The 20208-nt window shown below is 52.1% G+C and overlaps 3 protein-coding genes across 13 annotated transcripts in view; 2 read left to right on the top strand and 1 right to left on the bottom strand.

Moving 5' to 3' along the window:
* The first annotated feature begins 448 nt into the window (after positions 1-448).
* HGH1 (HGH1 homolog) lies at positions 449-3446 on the top strand. Its single transcript, XM_012184243.3, has 6 exons — positions 449-1090; positions 1163-1263; positions 1354-1452; positions 1660-1751; positions 1852-1974; positions 2051-3446. Exons 1-6 carry the CDS (start codon positions 465-467, stop codon positions 2228-2230), a joined length of 1221 nt encoding a protein of 406 aa, XP_012039633.2. The 5' UTR covers positions 449-464; the 3' UTR covers positions 2231-3446.
* Positions 3416-13931, bottom strand: LOC101110150 (testis-specific serine/threonine-protein kinase 5-like). Of its 2 annotated transcripts, XM_042253920.2 has the most exons (8): positions 6152-13931; positions 5692-5796; positions 5328-5530; positions 5188-5243; positions 4757-4889; positions 4548-4663; positions 4001-4135; positions 3416-3921 (listed from the first exon to the last, which is right to left on the bottom strand). In XM_042253920.2, exons 1-8 carry the CDS (start codon positions 6353-6355, stop codon positions 3626-3628), a joined length of 1248 nt encoding a protein of 415 aa, XP_042109854.1. In that variant the 5' UTR covers positions 6356-13931; the 3' UTR covers positions 3416-3625. The 2 variants fall into 2 exon arrangements, with proteins under 2 accessions (XP_042109854.1, XP_042109855.1); XM_042253921.2 differs by lacking the exon at positions 5692-5796.
* MROH1 (maestro heat like repeat family member 1) overlaps positions 13248-20208 on the top strand; it is a 51571-nt gene continuing 44610 nt past the window's right edge. For 5 of the 10 annotated variants that reach the window (XM_042253914.1, XM_060419935.1, XM_027973317.2 and 2 more), the window contains exon 1: positions 13248-13298. The gene's annotated coding sequence lies outside the window, so the exon portion shown is untranslated. Of the gene's footprint in view, positions 20152-20208 lie in introns of all 10 variants that reach the window. The other 5 variants (XM_042253915.1, XM_042253911.1, XM_042253916.1 and 2 more) reach the window with 3 other exon arrangements.

Raw genomic sequence — 20208 nt, 5'->3', positions numbered from 1 at the left:
AGATGCAAAAATTCTAAACAAAACTTCAGCAAATTGAATACAACCATAAACAAAAACGAAAATATATATCGTGACCAAACGGAGATTATGTCAGGAATGCACTAGAAAGTCAATCACTGTAACTGATCATGCTTTTCTTCCAGAGAAAACAGATCTCTGCCAATCCCACGAAGGAAGAGAATCAACGTACGCTATGAGGGGGCCGGCAGGAGCCCCCAAAAGGCCGCTGTTATTCCTCCAGCGGCTGTCATGCTCACCGAGGGCCCGAGGCCGCTTCCGGGCGGCATCCAATCCCACAATCCCCCGGGCCGAGACGTGGCCCCGCCTCTGCGCGCAGGTCCCGCCCCTTGGGTAGAGTCTTGGCCTCGGATTGGTTACTGCAGCTTCCGCTACCTGGTGGGCGGGGCCGCCTGGGTGTGAGGTTCCCGGCCTGGGTGTGTGCTTCCCCGAGCTCACCGACCTGCATGGGGGAGGACGCGGGGGACAGGGGTTCGTCGGCCGACGGCCTAGCTCCGGTAGGGTTGCCGATGGCGGAGACCAGCCCGAAGGCGGAGGCGGCGAAGCTGCTGCCCTTCCTGGCGCTCGGGGAGCGGGCTGACCTGCAGGCGGCGGCGGCGCAGCATGTGCTGGCGCTGAGTGGCTCGGGGCCGGGGCGCACGCTGCTGGCTGGCCAGGCGGCACTGCTGCAGGCGCTGGTCGAGCTGGCGGTGGCCCCTCCTCCCGCCCCAGCCCGAGACGCCGCTCGCGCGCTAGTCAACCTGGCTGCCGACCCCGGCCTGCACAAGCCGCTGCTGGCGGCCGAGCCCAGACTGCCTGTCCGCCTGCTGGGCTGCGCGTTGGACCCACACTGGCCCTGGGCCGAGGAAGCGGCCGCCGTGCTGGCTAACCTCAGCCGCGAGCCGGTGCCGTGCGCTGCGCTGACAGAGGCTCTGGCGGCCACAGAACCGGGAGAGTCGGGCCTGGAGCGGCTGGTGCGCGCGCTGTGCACTCCGGGCTACAACGCTCGCGCGCCCTTGCACTACTTGGGACCAGTGCTGTCCAACCTCAGCCAACGTCCCGCGACCCGCGCTTTTCTGCTGGACCGCAACAGGTGAAGCCCCGGGCGCTCGCGGGGAGAGGTTGGAAGTGCACAGGGACGGCACTGAGTGGCCCTTCCCTCCAGGTGCGTTGTCCAGCGGCTGCTGACCCTTACCCAATACCCGGACTCCTCGGTGCGCAGGGGCGGGGTGGTGGGAACACTGCGAAATTGCTGCTTCGAGCACCGTGAGTCGTGGTGGGGATGCTGCCTTATGGGGGGAATAGGCTGTTCTCTGGGGCCCCTCTGGACAGGCCTGCATTCCTGTTTCTCCCCAGGACATCATGAATGGTTGCTTGGGCCCGAGGTGGACATTCTCCCCTTCTTGCTACTGCCCCTGGCTGGGCCTGAAGACTTCTCTGAGGAAGAGATGGAGCGTGAGTGGCTAGGGTCGAGCCTCAGGGTTGGTTTAACAGGAGAGGGGGCCGGTAGGGGAGAGGCAGAAGGAGGTGTCCAGATCAGGGCCCTTCTGAAACCTTCCAGCAGAGAGTTGCTGAGCACAGATGAGCCTTACAATGGCAGGGTCCTGCCTAGTGGCCCAGAGGCCAGCATGGAGACCCACTGACTCACAAATTCACCCCTAGGGCTGCCTATTGATCTGCAGTACCTGCCACCAGACAAGCAGCGAGAGCCTGACGCTGACATCCGCAAGATGCTAATTGAGACCATCATGCTGGTGAGCAGGGATCCTGCTTCATTAATGTCACCCCCCCCCCACCACACACACACACACACATTAGCACACTGACGCCTGGGTACCCTCTGCCCTCTTCCAGCTGACAGCCACAGCACCTGGTCGGAAGCAGGTGAGGGACCAGGGAGCCTACTTGATCCTGCGAGAGCTGCACAGCTGGGAGCCTGAGCCTGATGTGCGGGTGACTTGTGAGAAACTCATCCAGGTGGGTGCAGGGTTGGGGGAGGGGTGGGCATCCAAGGTATGCCAGTCAGCTCCCCACATGCCTCCCCTGCTGGCAGGTACTTATTGGGGATGAGCCAGAGCGCGGCCTGGAGAACCTGCTGGAGGTGCAGGTGCCTGAGGAGATTGAGCGGCAGCTGCAGCAGCAGGATCACCAGGAGCGGGAGCAGTGTGAGCGGGAGCAGCAGGAGCTGGAGCTGGGCCCAGGGCCACAAGCAGAGAAAGCTGCATCCACGTGAAGCCCCTGAGGCCTGCCAGCATTTCCAGGCCCACTTCTCTTCACAGTCCGTCCAGGCCTCCCAGACCAGGCCTGCCTGCTATCCCCTGCTCTGAGAGTGTATTTGGCTGAGATGCAGAGCTGCCCTTAAGCTCCAGGTCTTTGCTGAGGATTGAGGGCACCTCCATGTGCCCTGTTGCTTCCAGCAAGAATGCTGGCTGCTCAGAGGAGGACTGTTCAGCCAGGGCTGGCCCAGACCTCTGACTCGCTCAGGTGTCTCCAGGCGGAGGGCTGGCAGGGCTGGACAGAAAAACGCGGCAGACCTAAAGGGCCAGCTAGAACTTCCCAATGAGTCTCAGGGGTGATCTAGGGGTCTGGGTGCTTGCAGTGCCCCTTGCTGCCAGTTCCAACCCAAGTCCCTCCATCCTGGGGGCCCTCGGCTGGCCCTGCCTGAGACCTGGCCTCACAGGGCTGACCTGTTGAGAGTTTCACCAGCCACAGCCTGTCAGGGTCTCCCAGGGCTGCATCCCCCTGGCCTGTCCTTGGAATGCTTGCTGGTGCTGCCTCCTCTTCACCCTCAGCACCTTCCCTGTGCCCAGCCCCAGCCCTTGGGCCTTTGTGAGCACTTCAAGTGCTATTTCCCAGTCCTGGACCGACCTGATGCTCCCACCTTCCCTGTCTAGCTAGGCTCTCTCCCTGTTCAATTCCCCTGAGCCTTAGCCCCCCAGATCCCATGCCCACCAAGCTAATAAGCCTTGCCTTTGGCCCAAGTCTTCCCCTGGACCACGCTCTGCCCCTTTGGAGCCCGTTGGCCCCATGTGTGGTGCCTTCAAATCCACGGCCCCAAGCCCAGCAGGCTGTCCCTCACCCCACTGTATTCCCTTCCTGGGCCTCCCATCAAAGCTAGGGCCATCTTTTGCCCTGGATCCCTGTTTCCCCGCCCTTCCAGGCTTCTCACCGCAGAGCACCCCCCACCCATCCCCAGCCCTCTTGTCCTCAGTCCTGGGACCACTTCCAGAGCTGGGGTCAGCTCTACTGGAGCTCAGATCAAAGCCAAGTTCTTTGTGGATACCAGGTGCCTTCCTCTTCTGTGGTCCCCTCTTCATTCTCCCTCCCCCCAGTTAAATTAAAGCTCCGGCCTGAAGGTATGTGGACTGTTTTCCAGATGCCCCAACATCCCTCTTCCTGCATTGAGAAGTCCACACCCTTGGCTCTATAGAATAAATGCTTTATCTGGCCTCGGCCCCTGTATTCCCTTCCTGGGCCTCCCACCAAAGCTAGTGCCATCTTCTGCCCTGGATCCGTTTCCCCGCCCTTCCAGGCTTCTCTCCACAGAGCACCCCCCCACCCATCCCCAGCCCTCTTGTCCTCAGTCCTGGTCCTCAGTCCTCAGTCCTGAGGGGCCTCCCGCCCACCCTCAGCTAACCGGGTAGTGCCCAGGCACACTCCGGATGGAGCACAGCAACAGTGGATGCCTGGAGCGACCCACGGTGCGACCGGCCGTCTCCGTGCTCCAGAGCTCAAGCCCGGCAGAGTCTGCACCTTGTCTTGGGCAAGCCCCTGGGGGCTCAGGCGCCGGACCAGAGGCACTCTCACAAGAGGTGCCCTGTAGCTGGGGCCGCCACAGTTGCAGGAGCGACCTTGGGGGATCAGAGTCCGCATTGGGCTCCACATTGTGCAGTGATGTTCGGAGCTGGGGCTTCTCTGTTTTTTCTGCAACGGATTGCAGTGGGAGGGTCAGGAGGGGCCCTAAGGAGCCTCCCAGCTACCCACCCAGGTAGGCCTGCCACACCTGGTATAGCGCAGAGTGTGGTGCAGAAGAGCGCGTGTGCAGCAGGCAGCATCCAGTGGTGGGTGGCCACCTGCTGCAGGCCCAGGCGAGCTCGTGGGTGCAGCTGGAGTAGGCCTCGGATCAGGTCCTGGCACTCTGCGGGTGAGGATTCAAGGCTACAGCCTCACGATAGCGGCCCCCGCCCGCCACCTCTCGTGCCCCTAGCCCACGGCCCTCACAGCCAACAATGCTGACCACTTGGTGGGGTTGCCCCATGCAGTCTTCCCAAACGGCTAGAGGGTGTCCCTATTTCGCACTTGGGCGGACAGGCAGAGAGAGGTGAGGCAGCCTGACCTAGGGCTAGTGCAGGGTTCAAGCTTAATGGGGCCACCAACCCCAGTTTCCCCCGTCACCACAGTCCATCCCCCAGCCTGGGCCAGGGAAGAGGCCAGGTCAGCATCTTCCATGCCACGGTGCATGTGGCCCTTCTCTGGACTTGGGTCTCTCTTGCTGCCCCCCCTCCAGGCATGGCTGGGACTTGGGAGGGACACGTGGTGGAGGTGCTCACCTGGGGACAGGCCTGGCTGGAAGGTGGGGCCCCGGCGCATCAGGTACAGCATTCGGTGGGGCTGGCACTCCTTGAAGGGCAGCTTCCCAGTCACCATGGCGTAGAGGGTGACACCTCTGGGGGCATGGGCTTCTCAGGGCCTGCTCCTCCTCCCCGGCCCCTGCCCCTCTTCCCCACCAGGGTCCTGGAGTCCCTAGGGTGGTACTCACAGGCTCCACAGGTCGGCCTGCTTCCCGTTGTACTTCTTGCTCATGAGGATCTCTGGGGCTGTGTAGGCCACAGACCCGCAGAAGGTGCTCAGCAATGAGTTCTTGAGCCCGGACCAATTGGCAAAGCCAAAGTCTGCAAGGGACGTGCAGGAAGGGCGGGACGGGTTGCTAGAGAGACGGCTCCTGAGGGGAGTGTGGGCACGGGGCGTGTGGGTGACTATAAGTGTGGCTGTGGGCAACTGTTGGGTGCAGGCCTCATTGGAGGCTTGAAGGACAAGGTAGACTGGGGTCAGAAGTCTGGAGCAAACCAGTGTAGAGGCTGGAGCCCTGGGCTTGGGGCAAGAGTGGGGTATGTGCAACCCGCGGAAGTTGAGGGTGATCAGAGCTGGCCCAGGCTGGGAGCCTGGTTGGGGGCCAGGCCGCAGACTCACCACTCAGCTTTAGGCAGCCTCTGTCATCTAGCAGGATGTTCTCACACTTCAAGTCCCTGCGTGGGGAAGGGGAGATGGGGCTGGACCTGAGCTCAGGCAGGTCTTCACGCGCTGGGCAGCGGGCCGGGTGGTGCCCTCACCGGTGCACGATGCCTAAGTTGTGGCAGTGCGCCACGGCGCTGACGAGCTGCCACAACAGCCTGCGGGCCTCCTCCTCCTCCAGTCCCGGGCAGTGGTGGTGAGCAGACATGGCATTGATGTGCTCCAGCAGGTTGCCGTGGGCTGCCAGCTCCAATACCAAGTAGGTGCGCCGGCTGTTCGCGAAGGTCTCATACAGCTGCACCTGCCGGCGCCCCCCTCCTGCCGTTACCCCCAACCAGGGCCCTCGGGTGCACAGGGCAGGGGTCTCGGAATGGGGCCGGCCCAAGTATAAGGGTCCCAGGAGGGGAAAGGGTGGGCCTGAGGTAGGTAGGAAGGGCCAGGCTGCCTGGGGTCTCTGCCCACCACATTCAGGTGCTTGTAGGTAGCATTGAGTGATGAAATCTCACGGGGCAGGAACTTGCAGAACTCTGCAGGGGCCTCCGCAGTGGAGACGATCTTGATAGCTACCTGCAGGTGTGGAGGGTGGCCACTGTGCAAAGGCCACAACCCCCCTGGGGACAGGATGTGGTAGAACAGGCCCCATGGCCTTTGCACATGTGGCCAAAATTGACCAGGGCAAGGTTTGGTGAGCAGCAGCCTTGGGAGGCAGCACTGACCTTCCCCCCCATCCTGTCCTGGTTACTTATGTGTTCAATGGGTCCAGGAACTGGGAGGGATCAGACTGCCAGAGGCTGAGCCTTCTGGAAGATGTGGGACTTGGAGAAAGCCAGAGCACCTGGGAGGTGCCTGAGTGGAGTTAGGAGAGGGGCCACCGGGGCTGGGCTGGAGGGTGGACTATGGGAAGGAGGCGAGCCTGCCTCACCATGGTGTGGCACTTGCCCCGCAGGTCAGAGGCCAGCTTGCAGTTGTGCCGCATGCGCTCCTGCGTGGCGTAGGCCAGGTAGACTTTGGAGAAGGCCCCAGAACCAATCTTCTTGGAGGACAGCAGGTAGCCATTGTCCCTGCATTCATGCACCTGCTCCAGAAATGCTCTCTGGTCCAGCTTCTGCCTGCTGGCAGCCTTCATAAAAATCAGGGCTCTGTGGGAGAGCTGGGGCTACCCAGCACCCCGCAGGGCCGTGGGGAGGGCCTCTGGGAGGTTTAGCTGAGGCCTGACTTGTGTTAGAGGAATGGAGGGATGGGTTGTAGACGGATGGAGCAATGCGCTGTGGAGTGATGGGGTGCTGTACTGCAGGAGGCCAGCTGGGGCCTGCAGGCCCTCAAGGCTGCAGCCAAGTTTCTGAAGCCTCTCTGGGACAGGACCAGAGATGGGGAGGGAGGCTAACACAGCCACACAACCATGGACTGGCACGGGGTTGGACAGGCTCTGGGAAAGCAGGGGCAGATTCTAGAATGGAAGGTTCTAGAGCTGTGTTTGCATTGTGCCCTCAAAGGGGTGTCCTTCTATTGCCCAGGCGTTGCTTGCCCTGAGAACATCTTGCTGGAACCAGCCCTGCCCTGTGTGAGGCCCACTCCATGGGGTGAGAACCCCAAGGGCCACAGACAGCCCTTTTTTGGTTTTGGCTGTGCGGCGCAGCATGGGGGATCCTAGTTCTCCAACCAGGAACTGAACTCGGACCCAGCAGTGAAAGCACTAGTCCTAAGCACTGGACCGCCAGGGAATTCCTGAAGCCAGCCAACATTCCTCTGCTGAGGCCTGCTGCGAGAGGCCATTCCCCTGGAGCGCTCTACACATTCAATGACACATCCCCAAGCAAATGAAAAGCCCTAGCCCACCTCAAAGAGGTGAGCCAGCATGCCCCTCCTTTCTCCTGGCCCCTGCAGTGTTCTGTGAGCGGGTGTGTTGCCTGTGGAGCTGTGTTGCCTGCGGGCGCTGTTTGAAGCTGCAACTACTACCTCCCACAATCCTGTTTCTGTGCACACCGAAGTGCCTGTCCCATGGTAGGCAGTCCACACCCAGGATTTCAAATGTGAACATCACCAAGTGATGCCTCCTTTACAGACGAAACAAGTAAGGGCCAAGTTCACGGTCTCTCTTCTGTGAGCTGGACAGCGTAGTGTCTGCGGACCAGATTTGTCCCCACAGGATCCATGGTGCATGCAGCACTCCCTCTGCAGGGAACGTCTTGGAAAGCCTGGAAGTGAACTATGGAGACATTTTCTCCTCCCATCGGACTGTGGGCCGCTGGAGGGCAAGGCTTGTGTCTGATATCCCCTGGCTCACCCACAGCCCTTGTCTGGCAAATTGCCTGGAGGATATAAAATACAGACAGTTTAGCTGGTTTGTTGCTCCATGGGGGTTAGGAAGAGAGAAACTGGGTGTTTCAAGGGGAGGGGATTTAACTCGTGGTGGTTACGAAGGTGTTACATGGGCTGGAGATGGGGGGAGCCTACATCGCCTCCCTGGCTCCCCCTCATTCCAGAACACAACTGGAAGCCAGTGACTGTTGCTCAGAGAGATGACAGGTAGGGTCCAGAGCTCTGCTCACCCTCCTCTTTCTCTGCACCTCGGGTCATCCATCTATTTCAGAGCATTGCTGAGTACCTCCTTGTGCTGGGCTTGATGCCAAGCCCTCGGGAGCCAGTCACAGGCACGGGCCTTTCTCACAGAGCTTACTGTCACAGCAGAGAGACTGCCCTTAATACTCTTTTTTGAGGGGGGACCCTCGCGGCATGCAGGGTGTTAGTTCCCCAACCAGGGATCAAATTCATGCCCCCTGCAGTGGAAACAGAGTCTTAATCACTGGACGCCCAGGGAAGTCCCTGGCCTTAATAATTTAATAAAAGTTGAATGATGCTGTAATCTGTAGCAGGGCAGTGTGTGTGCATGCTTGGGAGTGAAAAGTTCAGCTGAGTCTTGGGAGGGCAGGACCAGTGGGGTGTCCTGAACCCTGGCCATGGGGACATCGACGGGAGAGTGAGCCATCCAGGTATGAGCCTCCCTTGGGTAACACTCCCCTTCCTGCCTATGCAGTACCTGGGGGGTGGGAGCTCTTTCTCAGGGGCCAGGCCCCATCTGCAGAGCAGCATGCTGTATCAGTCATCTACAAGAGTTCTGTCCTGCTCTCTGCACTCTATCCCTAGGATAGAAGCAGGCTGCAGCCCTTCTCTCTGTGAAGAAAGAATCCCCCCATCCCTGCTGTACTGTCCAGTGACCAACCTGCCCCCATGTTTAAACTGAGGCCACTTTGCCTCCTCACACCCCTGCCATAGATCCCTGCGGACCCAGTGAGATGCAGACAAGTTGTTAATGCCATGGATGTACTGTTGCCGACTGGCCCTTTCTTCTTCAATTGCTTTTCCTTTCCTGAGGTTCTGGAACACCACTTGCTCCTTTCATTTTGGTCTGTGGGCACACCCAGGTGATTTCAGCCTCTGGGGCTCTGCGAGGGCCATTGTGTCTGTCCAGAACCTGGGCTCCTCTCCCAGCTTCTCTCTTTCTCAGCCCCCAGCTGCAGTTCTTCACAGCACTTTGTGCAACGTACGAATCATTGACTCGCTTGTCGTCGGCCAAGGTCCCAAATGCATATACTTGCTTTAAAAAAAAATCTTTTATTAAAGATTAAGAAAAGATTTTTAATTTTTTAAACTGTTTTGCTTTTTATTGAAGTATAGTTGATTCACAATGTTGTATTAGTTTCTGGTGTATAGCACTGTGATTAGTTATGCATGTGTATTTATATTCTTTTCCATTGCAGTTTATTACACGCTATTGAATGGAGCTTCCCGTGCTATGCAGTAGCATCTTGCTGCTTGCCCACTCTGTACATACTCATTTGCATATTAACGCGCAGCAGCCCCCACCTTTGGCAGCCTCATGTCTGTTCTCCATGTCTGTGAGTTTGTTTCTCTTTCATAAATAAGTTCATTTATCTCATATCTTAGTTTCCACATACAGTGATGTCATATGGTATTTATGACTTACTTTCTATCTTTCTGACTTACTTAGTATTAATCTCTAGGTCCATCCATGTTACTGCAAATGACGTAATTTCATTGTTTTTTTATTGCTCAGTAGTATTCCATTGTACGTATGTACCACATCTTTATCCATTCATCTGTCAATGGATATTTATGCTGTTTCCATGTGTTGGATGTTGGAAATAGTCCTGGGGTACATGTATCTCTTCAAATTATAGTTTTCTCCAGATATATGCCCTAGAATGGGATTGCTGGATCATACAACTCTATTTTTAGTTTTTTGAGGAACCTCCTTTCTGTTTTCCATACTGGCTGCACCAATTTGCATTCCCACTAACAGTGGAGGAGGGTTCCCTTTTCTCCACACCCTCTCCAGCATTTGTTATTTGTAGACTTTTTCTTAAAAAATTTATTCCTTTGGCTGGGTTGGGTCTTGGTTGCAGCATGTGGGATCTTCATTGTGAGCTCTGTAGCTCTGCAGCATGTGGGATCTTAGTTCCCCAACCAGGGACTGAGCCCATGTTTCTTGCATTTCAAGACAGGTCCTTAACCACTTGACCACCAGGGAAGTCCCTAGAGTTTTTAATGATGCCTATCCTGAGTGGTGTGGTACCTTATTGAACTTTTGATTTGCATTTCTCTAATTATTAGTGATGTTGAGCATCTTTTCATGTGCCTATTGGCCATCTGTTTATCTTCTTTGGAGAAATGTCTGTTTAGGTCTTCTGCCCGTTTTCCCCCCAGACTTTAAACTTATTTTGTATTGGTGTATAGCCAATTAATGTTGTGATAGTTTCAGGTGTATTCTGCATATAAGTTAAGTAAGCAGAGTGACAATATACAGTCTTAATGTACTCCTCTCCTGATTTGGAACCAGTCTGTTGTTCCAAGTCCAGTTCTAACTGTTGCTTCTTGACCTGCATACAGATTTCTCAGGAGGCAGATCAGGTGGTCTGGTATTCCCATCTCTTCAGAATTTTTCCACAGTTTGTTGTGATCCACATAGTCAAAGGCTTTGGCGTAGTCAATAAAGCAGAAGTAGATGTATTTCTGGAACTCTCTTGCTTTTTCAATGATCCAGTGAATGTTGGCAATTTGATCTCTGGTTCCTCTGCCTCTTCTAATTCCAGCTTGAACATCTGGAAGTTTACAGTTCACGTAGTGTTGAAGTCTAGCTTGGAGAATTTTGAGCATTACTTTGCTAGTGTGTGAGATGAGTGCAATTGTGCGGTAGTTTGAACGTTCTTTGGCATTGTCTTTCTTTGGGATTGGAATGAAAACTGACCTTTTCCAGTCCTGTGGCCAATGCTGAGTTTTCCAAATTTGCTGGCATATTGAGTGCAGCACTTTCACCGCATCATCTTTTAGGATTTGAAATAGCTCAACTGGAATTCCATCACCTCCACTAGCTTTGTTCGTAGTGATGTTTCTTAAGGCCCACTTGACTTCACATTCCAGGATGTCTGGCTCTAGGTAAGTGATCACACCATCATGGTTATCCGGGTCATGAAGATCTTTGTTGTATAGTTCTTCTGTGTATTCTTGCCACCTCTTCTTAATATCATGCGAAATGCCAGGCTGGATCAAGCACAAGCTGGAATCAAGATTGCTGGCAGAAATATCAATAACCTCAGATATGTAGATGACATCACCCTTATGGCAGAAAGCGATGAACTAAAGAGTCTCTTGATGAAAGTGAAAGAGGAGAGTGAAAAAGTTGGCTTAAAACCTAACATTCAAAAAACTAAGATCTTGACATCTAGTCCCATCACTTCATGGCAAATAGATGGGGAAACAATGGAAACAGTGAGAGACTTTCATTTTTGGGGGCTCCAAAATCACTGCAGATGGTGACTGCAGCCATGAAATTAAAAAGATGCTTGCTCCTTGGAAGAAATGCTATGACCTAGACAGCATATTAAAAAGCAGAAAAATAAAATAAAAAGCAGAGACATTACTTTGCCAACAAAAGCCCGTCTAATCAAAGCTATGGTTTTTCCAGTAGTCATGTATGGATGTGAGAGTTGGACTATAAAGAAAACTGAGCACCGAAGAATTGATGCTTCTGAACTGTGGTGTTGGAGAAGACTCTTGAGAGTCGCTGGGACTGCAAGCAAATTCAACCAGTCCATCGTAAAAGAAATCAGTCCTGAATACTCATTGGAAGGACTGATGCTGAAGCTGAAACTCCAATACTTGGGCCACCTGATGGGAAGAACTGACTCATTGGAAAAGACCCTGATGCTGGGAAAGATTGAAGGCAGGAGAAGAGGACGACAGAGGATAAGATGGTTGCATGGCATCACCGACTCAATGGACATGAATTTGAGCAAGTTCCAGGAGTTGGTGATGGACAAGGAAGCCTGGCATGCTGCAGTCCATGGGATCTCAAAGAGTCAGACATGACTGAGCAACTGAACTGAACTGAGTTTCAGGTGACCAGAGAAGAGACTCAGCCATACACATACATTGTCCCCCAAACCCACCTCCCATGCAGGCTGACATATAATATTGAGCAAAGTTCCATGTGCTCTACAATAGGTTCTTGTTGGTTATCCATTTTAAATATAGCAGTGTACACATGACCTTCCCAAAGTCCCTAACTCTCCCTTCTCCACTGGCAACCATAAGTTCGTTTTCTAAGTCTGTGAGTCTCTTTCTGTTTTGCAAGTTTATTTGTATAATTTCTTCTTAAGATTCCACACATAAGGGATGTCATACAATATTTCTCCTTCTTTGTCTGACTTCCTTCACTCAGTATGACACTCTCTAGAGCCATCTACATTGCTGCAAATGGCATTATTTCATTCTTTTTAATGGTAATATTCCACTGTATATATGTACCATATCTTTTTTTTCCATTCCCTTTCGATGGATATTTAGATTGCATCCATGTCTTGGTTATTGCAAACAGTGCTGCAATAAACATGTATCCTTTTAGATCATGTTTTTCCCTGGATATATGCTCAGGAGTGGGATTGCAGGGTCATGGCAGCTCTAGTTTTAGTTTTTAAAGGAACCTCCATACTGTTTTCTGTAGTGCCTTTGCCCATTTATATACATATATATATACATTGTATATATTGTATATATGTGTGTGTATATATATATATGTATATATACACATTGAGTTCTACGGCCTGTTTGTGTATTTTGGAAATAAAGTCTTGTTGGTCACATCATTTGCAAGTATTTTCTGCCATTCTTTAGGTTGTCACTTTGTTTTGTTTATGGTTTCCTTTGCTGTGCAAAACCTTGTGAGTTTGATTAAGTCCCATTTGTCTAGTTTTGGTTTTACTTCTACTGCCTCAGAAGAGTGACCTAAGAAAACATTGGTACCATTTATGTCAGAGAACCTTTTCCCTGTGTTCTGCTCCAGTTTTATCGGTGCCTTCACATTTTGATTCCCAGGGTCTATTGGCAGACTAGATATGTGCCTCGTGTGTGCACGTGTGTACCTGTGTGTAGAGGGGCCTGTGGCCCTGGGCTCTCTGGGGTATTTGTTGAGTGTTCGTGTGTAAGAGATATAGGGCATGACAGTTCCTGCCTGTGTCCAGGTCTAGCCCACCTGGCATGTGTTCCTGGACAGGTATGTGTTTGCAAAGGGACTGGGTTTGGGTACATCGGTGCCCCAGGTATCTCAGGGTATGTGGGTCTGTGTCTGTGTGACAGGATCACCGTGGTGTGTCGGGAGGGGTCACAGAGCAGAGTGGCAAGCAGGCCCGGTCCTTCACCTACGCAGTAACCTGCCGCACCCCTTGAGGCCCATAGGGCGGCCAGACTGGAACCCAACAGTCAGATGTGGTGGTCACAAGCCGGCTGGGGGCGGGGCCGAGAGACAGACAGACAGACAGACACACCCTCGACCAATTAGCGCAGAGAGAGAGAGAGAGAGAGAGAGAGAGAGAGAGAGAGAGTGTGTCTCTCTCTCTCGACCAATAAGCGCAGAGGTCGCGTGGGGGCGGGGCCAAGTTACCGCGCGCCCGGCCGCAGTTGGCAGGGGGCGGGCTCGTCGCGTGGCCCCGCCCTCTCCGGTCAGCGGTTGCCGGGAGGGCGGCGCCCGGGCCGCGGCTGCGGCGGCTCCTCAGGTAAAGGGCGGACAGGTCCCAGGGGTCAGGGCCGGCCGCGGTCACTGGGGGAGGTGCCCCTCGGGAAAGCCTAGGCCGCAGACCTTCGGGTCGCCCCCTTGGCCCGGCCGCGGCGGGAAACTGAGTCAGAGGGCGCCTCTCCAAAGTCAACAGGCGAGCGCAGGGACGGTCCCGGTCTTCGCGGGGCCGAGCCCGCCCCCTTCCTCTGGCTCAGGTGCTACCAGCCCGGCGCGGAGACGGATTTGCCGCGTCACAACCCGGAAGAGCGGCCTGGAAGTCCAGCCGCTCACTTTCTTCCTCGCCCGGCGTGCGGAGCGCGTACCCCGTGCCCGGCCCCTCCCAGGGTGGGACTCTGGATACTCGGCCCCCGTGCCTGCCCACCCCCCGGGGGGGCGTTCAGTCTGTCACTTTTCGGAGGCGTGTGGTCCACCTCCTTGCTTCCCCAGGGGAAGAACGGGAGTCCTCTGTGGGAAACTCACCCAAAACCCGAGGGTCCCAAAGCGCGGGGACCATTATATTCTTTCTACTTTCTCTCTGGCGTGAGAGGAGGAGGCGGTCCAGAGCCGGGAGGTAATGTGTCCTCAACCCTGAGGGTTATTGGTCATGCCCTGTAGGCGTGAAGCTGGAGAGGCTGCAGGAAATTCCGCTCTAAATCCGGGTGAGAGCTCAGAGGTGCTCGGCCACGGCTGGCCCCCAGTCCCTGGACTCTTAGGCCCAATTTTGGGTTCCGGTTTTCTGTAGTGCCAGCTGAGCTGCAATACGGCCGTAGGGCCTGATAAGAGGGCTCTGTGTGCATGGCGGTTCCCATTTGCACACTTTACAGAGGTTCTCCTTTGCCAGCCCAGCGGGGTAGGGGAGGGGCTGACTGGAAAGCTCAAGGGCGATGAGGCACAAAGGGGTGTAGGGGGCAGAGGGGACTGTTGTGGCAATGTTAGCTGGAGTGGCTGTCTGCTGTGGGGCCAGGCGGGGTTGGGGTGGAGGCTGGCTTGAGGGGACCACTTTGGAAAGGGAGGTGGTAGAGGTGGAGAAGGTGAGTCACTATAGAGTGTGGGGGATGGTGGTGGAGGAACAGGAAGGGGTGATGCTGCTTCTCACCTGAGAGCTAAGTACATGATGACACAGAAGAGGCAACGGAGCTGTAGGCCAGGGAGGGATTGGGTGACAATCGTGTTGGAGCTGTTGGGTTTGTGGCCATGATGGTCCAGGTGGAGATGGCCAGCAGGCCCTGGGCCCCAGGAGACCTATGTGGGAATCATCTGATGGGACACTTGAGTGGTGGCAGGATTGTGATGTGGTCACCTCTTTCGTCCTGCCAGCCAGAGGGCCTGGGAATGCGGGTGTCAACAAGGCTTTTGGCCACCACGACTCAAGTGAGCACGTGCCTCAAGTCTCTTTGTTGCCGCAGTGGAATGACCAAGTTGAGCTGTCTTGGTTACCTTGAAATCAATGTCCAGGCTGACGTGGATTGTTGTTGCTGAGTCTTACTCCACCACGACTGCCTGCTGAGTGTCCCAGTAGGTCAGAGGTGGAACCCTGGGGTGCTTGCTTGCTCCCTGGAGCTCATAGCTGCCGCCTATGCCTGGAGGCAGGTATCTGTGCTTAGTTCAGACTCAGGGTCCACCGAGGCAGCAGTGAGCAGCCCAGATTGGGTGAGCCCTTTCATGGAGCCAAGTTACTTGACCTTCTTGGGGCAGGCGCTCCAGGAGAGTCCCTGCTGTTGTTCAAGGAATGCTGGCTGCTGGGTGTCTTGAGATGCATGCTTTCCTCACTAAGCCGGAGAGTCAACCACTTCTGGGGGGATGACACCGCTGGCATGGCTTACATTGAGAAGCAGTGCTCTCCAGGAGCTGTGAGGAGTGAGCTGTGGACTGTTTCCAGGTCATCTGCCCCGGTTCTTGTTGGTGACTCTGGAAGTTGGTTCTTGCTCTGGCTCCTGTGCTGGGAGGGAAAGACCCTGGGCCTGGTATGGTGATCCTGTGACCCCTCCCAGGCCTCCTGACTTCCTAGTCTCCCCTCACACACCTACCTTCCATACCAGCTCCTGTTGCCTCTGGGCTGGGAGGTATGTGACCCTCCTTGGCCTCTCACACCCCATTCTGAACCCCACCCAGCTCAGTGTAGTGGTCCTGTACCACTGTTAGGTTTGTCAGCTCATGTGGCAGTCGAAATACAAGTAGACATCTTTTAGGCCAGGGGCTCTGTGAACAGGGGCAGTACCTGGTGGGCTTTTACTAAATGTCATTGAATCAATGCTGACTACTGGTGAGCATGGGGGAGGGGATAGCTGTTTCTTCACTGGCCCACAGTGTGTCCAGTGCAGGGAGGGAAGGCCCTGATGGCTCTGTCCTGTGCCATGTGCCAGGAGCATCAGGGTGGGAAGGTGGGCAGGCGTGGAGGGGAGTGTGGGAACCAGTCCTGGTGGAGTCCTGCCCCACCGCTGACCAGCTGCTCACAGCCTGCCCCTCTTGGACCTACTTGGCCATGCAGATTGAGGAGATGGTGCCTCTAAGGTGCTTCCCACGGGAGGCAGGTGGCCTCCTGGTCCCTCCCCTCTCTGTGTGCCCCCTTCCTCTGTGGTGGTTTCATCTGGCTTTGCCATCAGCACTGTGCTCACAGGTCAGTCAGCTCCACAGACCTCCTGGCATGGGGCAGGGGCCGCAGGTGGAGACCTTCAAAACCAGTCAAGCCCAGGTAATCTATACTTAGCTGGCTCCCACTTTTTTCCAGTGCTTGTTTTTTCAAATCTAACCAGATCTGTAATTGACATATGTGTTTTTATGACACTCTGTGGGCTTCTATAGATGGGTATTGGAAGGTGGACAATCCCATCACAGAGTGCGACCATTCAGGCTTGTAGGGAACACTCCACAGGCTCTGCTGGCTGTCCCCACCTATGTGTGGCCACTGCAGGCCTTGCTTCCCGCCCCTCAGTCCTGTGGGGCAGTGGGGGGAAGTGGCAGTGCATGGGAAGCGGAGTCCTGGGCTGGTGGTCTTCTTTGTGCTGCCTGTCTTCCTGTTTGTCTTATTGATGTGGGTGCACTTCTGTGCATGTTAATGTTAGACAGATTAGGCTCTTGTCATACCTATAATGAATGATTTGACCCATTTTGTCTTTCATTTACTTAATGCTCTATTGAGGATGGGGTGAGGTCTGAGAATGTACAATTGTGGACATAGGTGTATGTATGGATGTGGTCTTGAGTTTAGGTATGCTTCTGATTTTCAGAAATTAAAAAATTTCATATAGTCCAACTGAAAGCTTTCATTAAGGTGTGTGGAGTTTTGTGTCTGGCTTAGAAAGTCCTTTCCTACTCTAAGACTGTAAGATATGTCCTTGTATTTTCTACTTAGGACTACATTTACTTTTTACACATGATGCTTATATCCATCTAGCACTTATTTTGGGGTAAGGAAAGATGTAGGGAAAACTGATTTTTCCCCCTGAGTGCCTACCAAGCTGTTCCTACACTGTTTGTTGGCTAATGTCTTTATTATTTAAAATTTTCCCTTTTTATTCCTTATTGGTGTTTATTTCTGGATTCTCCATACAGTTCTGTTGATTTGTGTGCCTCTTACAACAAAGGCATAGTTTTAATTATGGCAGCATTTTAGTACATTTTAACATAACATAAAATGGACTGGGATGGGAAAATTTAATTCAGATAACCATTATATCTACTATTGGGCAACAACGCAGCAGTGGCCGCAGGACTGGAAAAGGTCAGTTTTCATTCCAGTCCCAAAGAAAGACAATGGCAAAGAATGTTCAAACTACCACACAGTTACACTCATCTCACACGCTACCAAAGTAATACTCAAAATTCTCCAAGCCAGCCTTCAACAGTACGTGAACTGAGAACTTCCAGATGTTCAAGCTGGATTTAGAAAAGGCAAGGAACCAGAGATCAAATTGCCAAAATCTGTAGTATCATTGAAAAAGCAAGAGAGTTCCAGAAAAACATCTACTTCTGGTTTATTGACTATACCAAAGCCTTTGACTATGTGGATCACAACAAACTGTGGAAAATTCTGAAAGAGATGGGAATACCGGACCACCTGATCTGCCTCCTGAGAAATCTGTATGCAGGTCAAGAAGCAACAGTTAGAAGTATACATGAAACAACAGACTGGTTCCAGATTGGGAAAGGATTATGTCAAGGCTGTATATTTTCACTCTGCTTATTTAACTTATATGCAGAGTACACCATGAGAAACGCTGGGCTGGATGAAGCGTAAGCTGGAATCAGGATTTCTGAGAGAAATATCAATAACCTCAGATATGCAGATGACACCACCTTTATGGCAGAAAATGATGAAGAACTGAAGAGCCTCTTGATGAAAGTGAAAGAGGAAAGTGAAAAAGTTGGCTTAAAACTCAACATTCAATAAATGAAGATCATGGCTTCCTGTCCCATCACTTCATGGCAAATAATTACAGAAACAATGCAAACAGTGACAGACTTTATTTTGGGGGGCTCCAAAATCACTGCAGATGGTGACTGCAGCCATGAAATTAAAAGATGCTTGCTCCTTGGAAGAAAGGCTATGACCAACCTAGACTGCATATTAAAAAGCAGACATTACTTTGCTGACAAAAGCCAGTCTAGTTAAAGCTATGTTTTTTTCCAGTATTCATGTATGGATGTGAGAGTTTCACTATAAAGAAAGCTGAGCACCGAAGAATTGATGCTTTTGAACTGTGGTGTTGGAGAAGACTCTTAAGAGTCCCTTGGACAGCAAGGACGTCAAACCAGTCAATCCTAAAGGAAATCAGTCCTGAATATTCATTGGAAGGATTGATACTGAAGCTGAAGCTCCAATAGTTTGGTCACATGATTCCAAGAACTGAATTAGAAAAGACCCTGATGCTGGGAAAGATTGAAGGCAGGAAGAGAAGGGGACTGCAGTGGATAAGATGTTTGGATGGCATCACTGACTTGATGGACCTGAGTTTGATCAAGCTCTGGGAGTTGGTGATAGACAGGGAAGCGTGGTATGCTGGATTCCATCGGGTTGCAGAGTTGGACATGACTGAGCAAATGAACTGAACTGAACATAACATAGGACAAATCCCACTGTTCACAGACTTTTCAGAATTTAGTTGGCTACTGTTGTATGTTGATTCTTCCATATGAATTTGGAACCATTTTATCAAGCAGAACCCTCCAGTAGCCTGATTGACATTTTTATAGATGAAAGAGAATTGACAGTTTTATAATATTGAGTCTTAGGTGAGGACTTTGAGTCTTTTCCTTCAATGAACAGTGTTTTGTTTGTTTTTTGAAATTGTGTGTATACTAAGAATATAAACCACAGCTTTCTCAGTGTGCATGGTGGGCTGAAGGCAGATCAGCATGCACATCTGCTGTTCAGAAAGGATACCACTATCCCTGTAGGAGCCAGGACTGGGGTAACCCTGAGTCACCTGCTGGAGGGGTGACAGTGTCCTGGGGGAGGCAAGTGATTGACCTCTGAGGAATGAATGTGTTCTGTGGGGTGAAGAGGACAGGGTCGGGTGTTTGTAGGGATCAGCAGAAGCAGAGGTACAAGAGCTCAAGCCCTGGTCCAGGGCATTCAGGATTCCTGCAGCATGAGGGATGAGAGAGGAGCAGAGAGGGACTTGGGTCTGGGTTGCAAAAGTGTTTGTCAAAGGTATTGCTTTGATTCTGTGAGCAGCAGTGAAGACCACTGAGCAGCGGTGTGGCATGATATGGCCTGTGTTTGATGAAGACCAGCACTCTCAGGGTGGAGGAAGTGGCCAAGGCAGCATTAGGAGAAGCAGTCATCAGAGATGGGCTCTCAAAGGGGGAGCAGGGCACCTGCTGCCCGATATGAAGGGTTGGAGCAGGATGAGGAGGGGGTGGCTAATGTTGATCACAGTATGGCTGTCACTGAGTGGTGTGAAATGTGTCTGCTACCAAGTGATGTGATGTGCCATATAACTCTTGAAGTCACATAGTATAGGTTCTTCATTTTTTTTTTTCAGAGTTGTCTTGCCTATTTTAGGTCCTCTGAATTTCTATATGAATTTTAGAATCAGTCTGTCAGTTTCTACAAAAAACATGCTGGGATTTTGATTGGGAATGCATTCAATCTGTAGATCCATTTGCAAAGAATTAATTTCCTTGTACAGTATTTCTCTCCATTTATTTAAATTTTCTTTTATATCTCAGCAGTGTTTGATAATTTTACTGCATTGTCCATCTTTTGTCAAATTTGTCCCTAAATATTTAATATAATTTTTGCTCAATGGCAGATGTTGTGGCTTTTTGAATTTTTTATTGTTTATTGTTAGTATATGGAAATACAGTTGATTTTAATATTAATATTTTTAAAAATTTTAATGTTAACTTTATATTTTGTGATCTTGCTAGATGACTTATTGATCTGGTTCTACCTATAGATTCTGTAGCATTTTCTGCATAGATGATAACATCACCTGTGAACAAAAATAGTTTTACTTCTTTTTCAATTTGGATATCGTATTTTTTTTCTTGCCTTATCACACAGACTAAAACCTCCAGCTGGAAGTGAATAGAACTAGTGAGAGCAGGCATCCTTGCCTTGTTCCCCATCCTATAGGGATTGCATTTAGTCTTTTACTGTTAAGTATAATGTTCCTATAGATTTCCCTTTGGTGCTGTTTATCAGATTGTGGAAGTTTCCTTCTGTTCCTATTTGTTGATAATTTTTATTATAAGTGGATGTTGGATTCTGACAAATGCTTTTTCTGCATTTATTGAGATGATTATGTGGTTTTTATTTTTTGGTCTGTTATTGTGATTTACAGTGGCTGGAGTTAAAAATACCCAACCAACCTTGCATTCATGGAATGACCCACTTTGGTCATGAGGTATTATCATTTTTACATGTTGTTGGATATGATTTAATAAAATATTGTTAAGAAATT

Source organism: Ovis aries, chromosome 9 (genome assembly GCF_016772045.2).
Source record: "Ovis aries strain OAR_USU_Benz2616 breed Rambouillet chromosome 9, ARS-UI_Ramb_v3.0, whole genome shotgun sequence".
NCBI classification, from domain to species: Eukaryota; Metazoa; Chordata; class Mammalia; order Artiodactyla; family Bovidae; genus Ovis; species Ovis aries.
The sequence above is the reverse complement of the archived record's forward strand: the minus strand, read 5'-3'. Positions and strand labels throughout refer to the sequence as shown.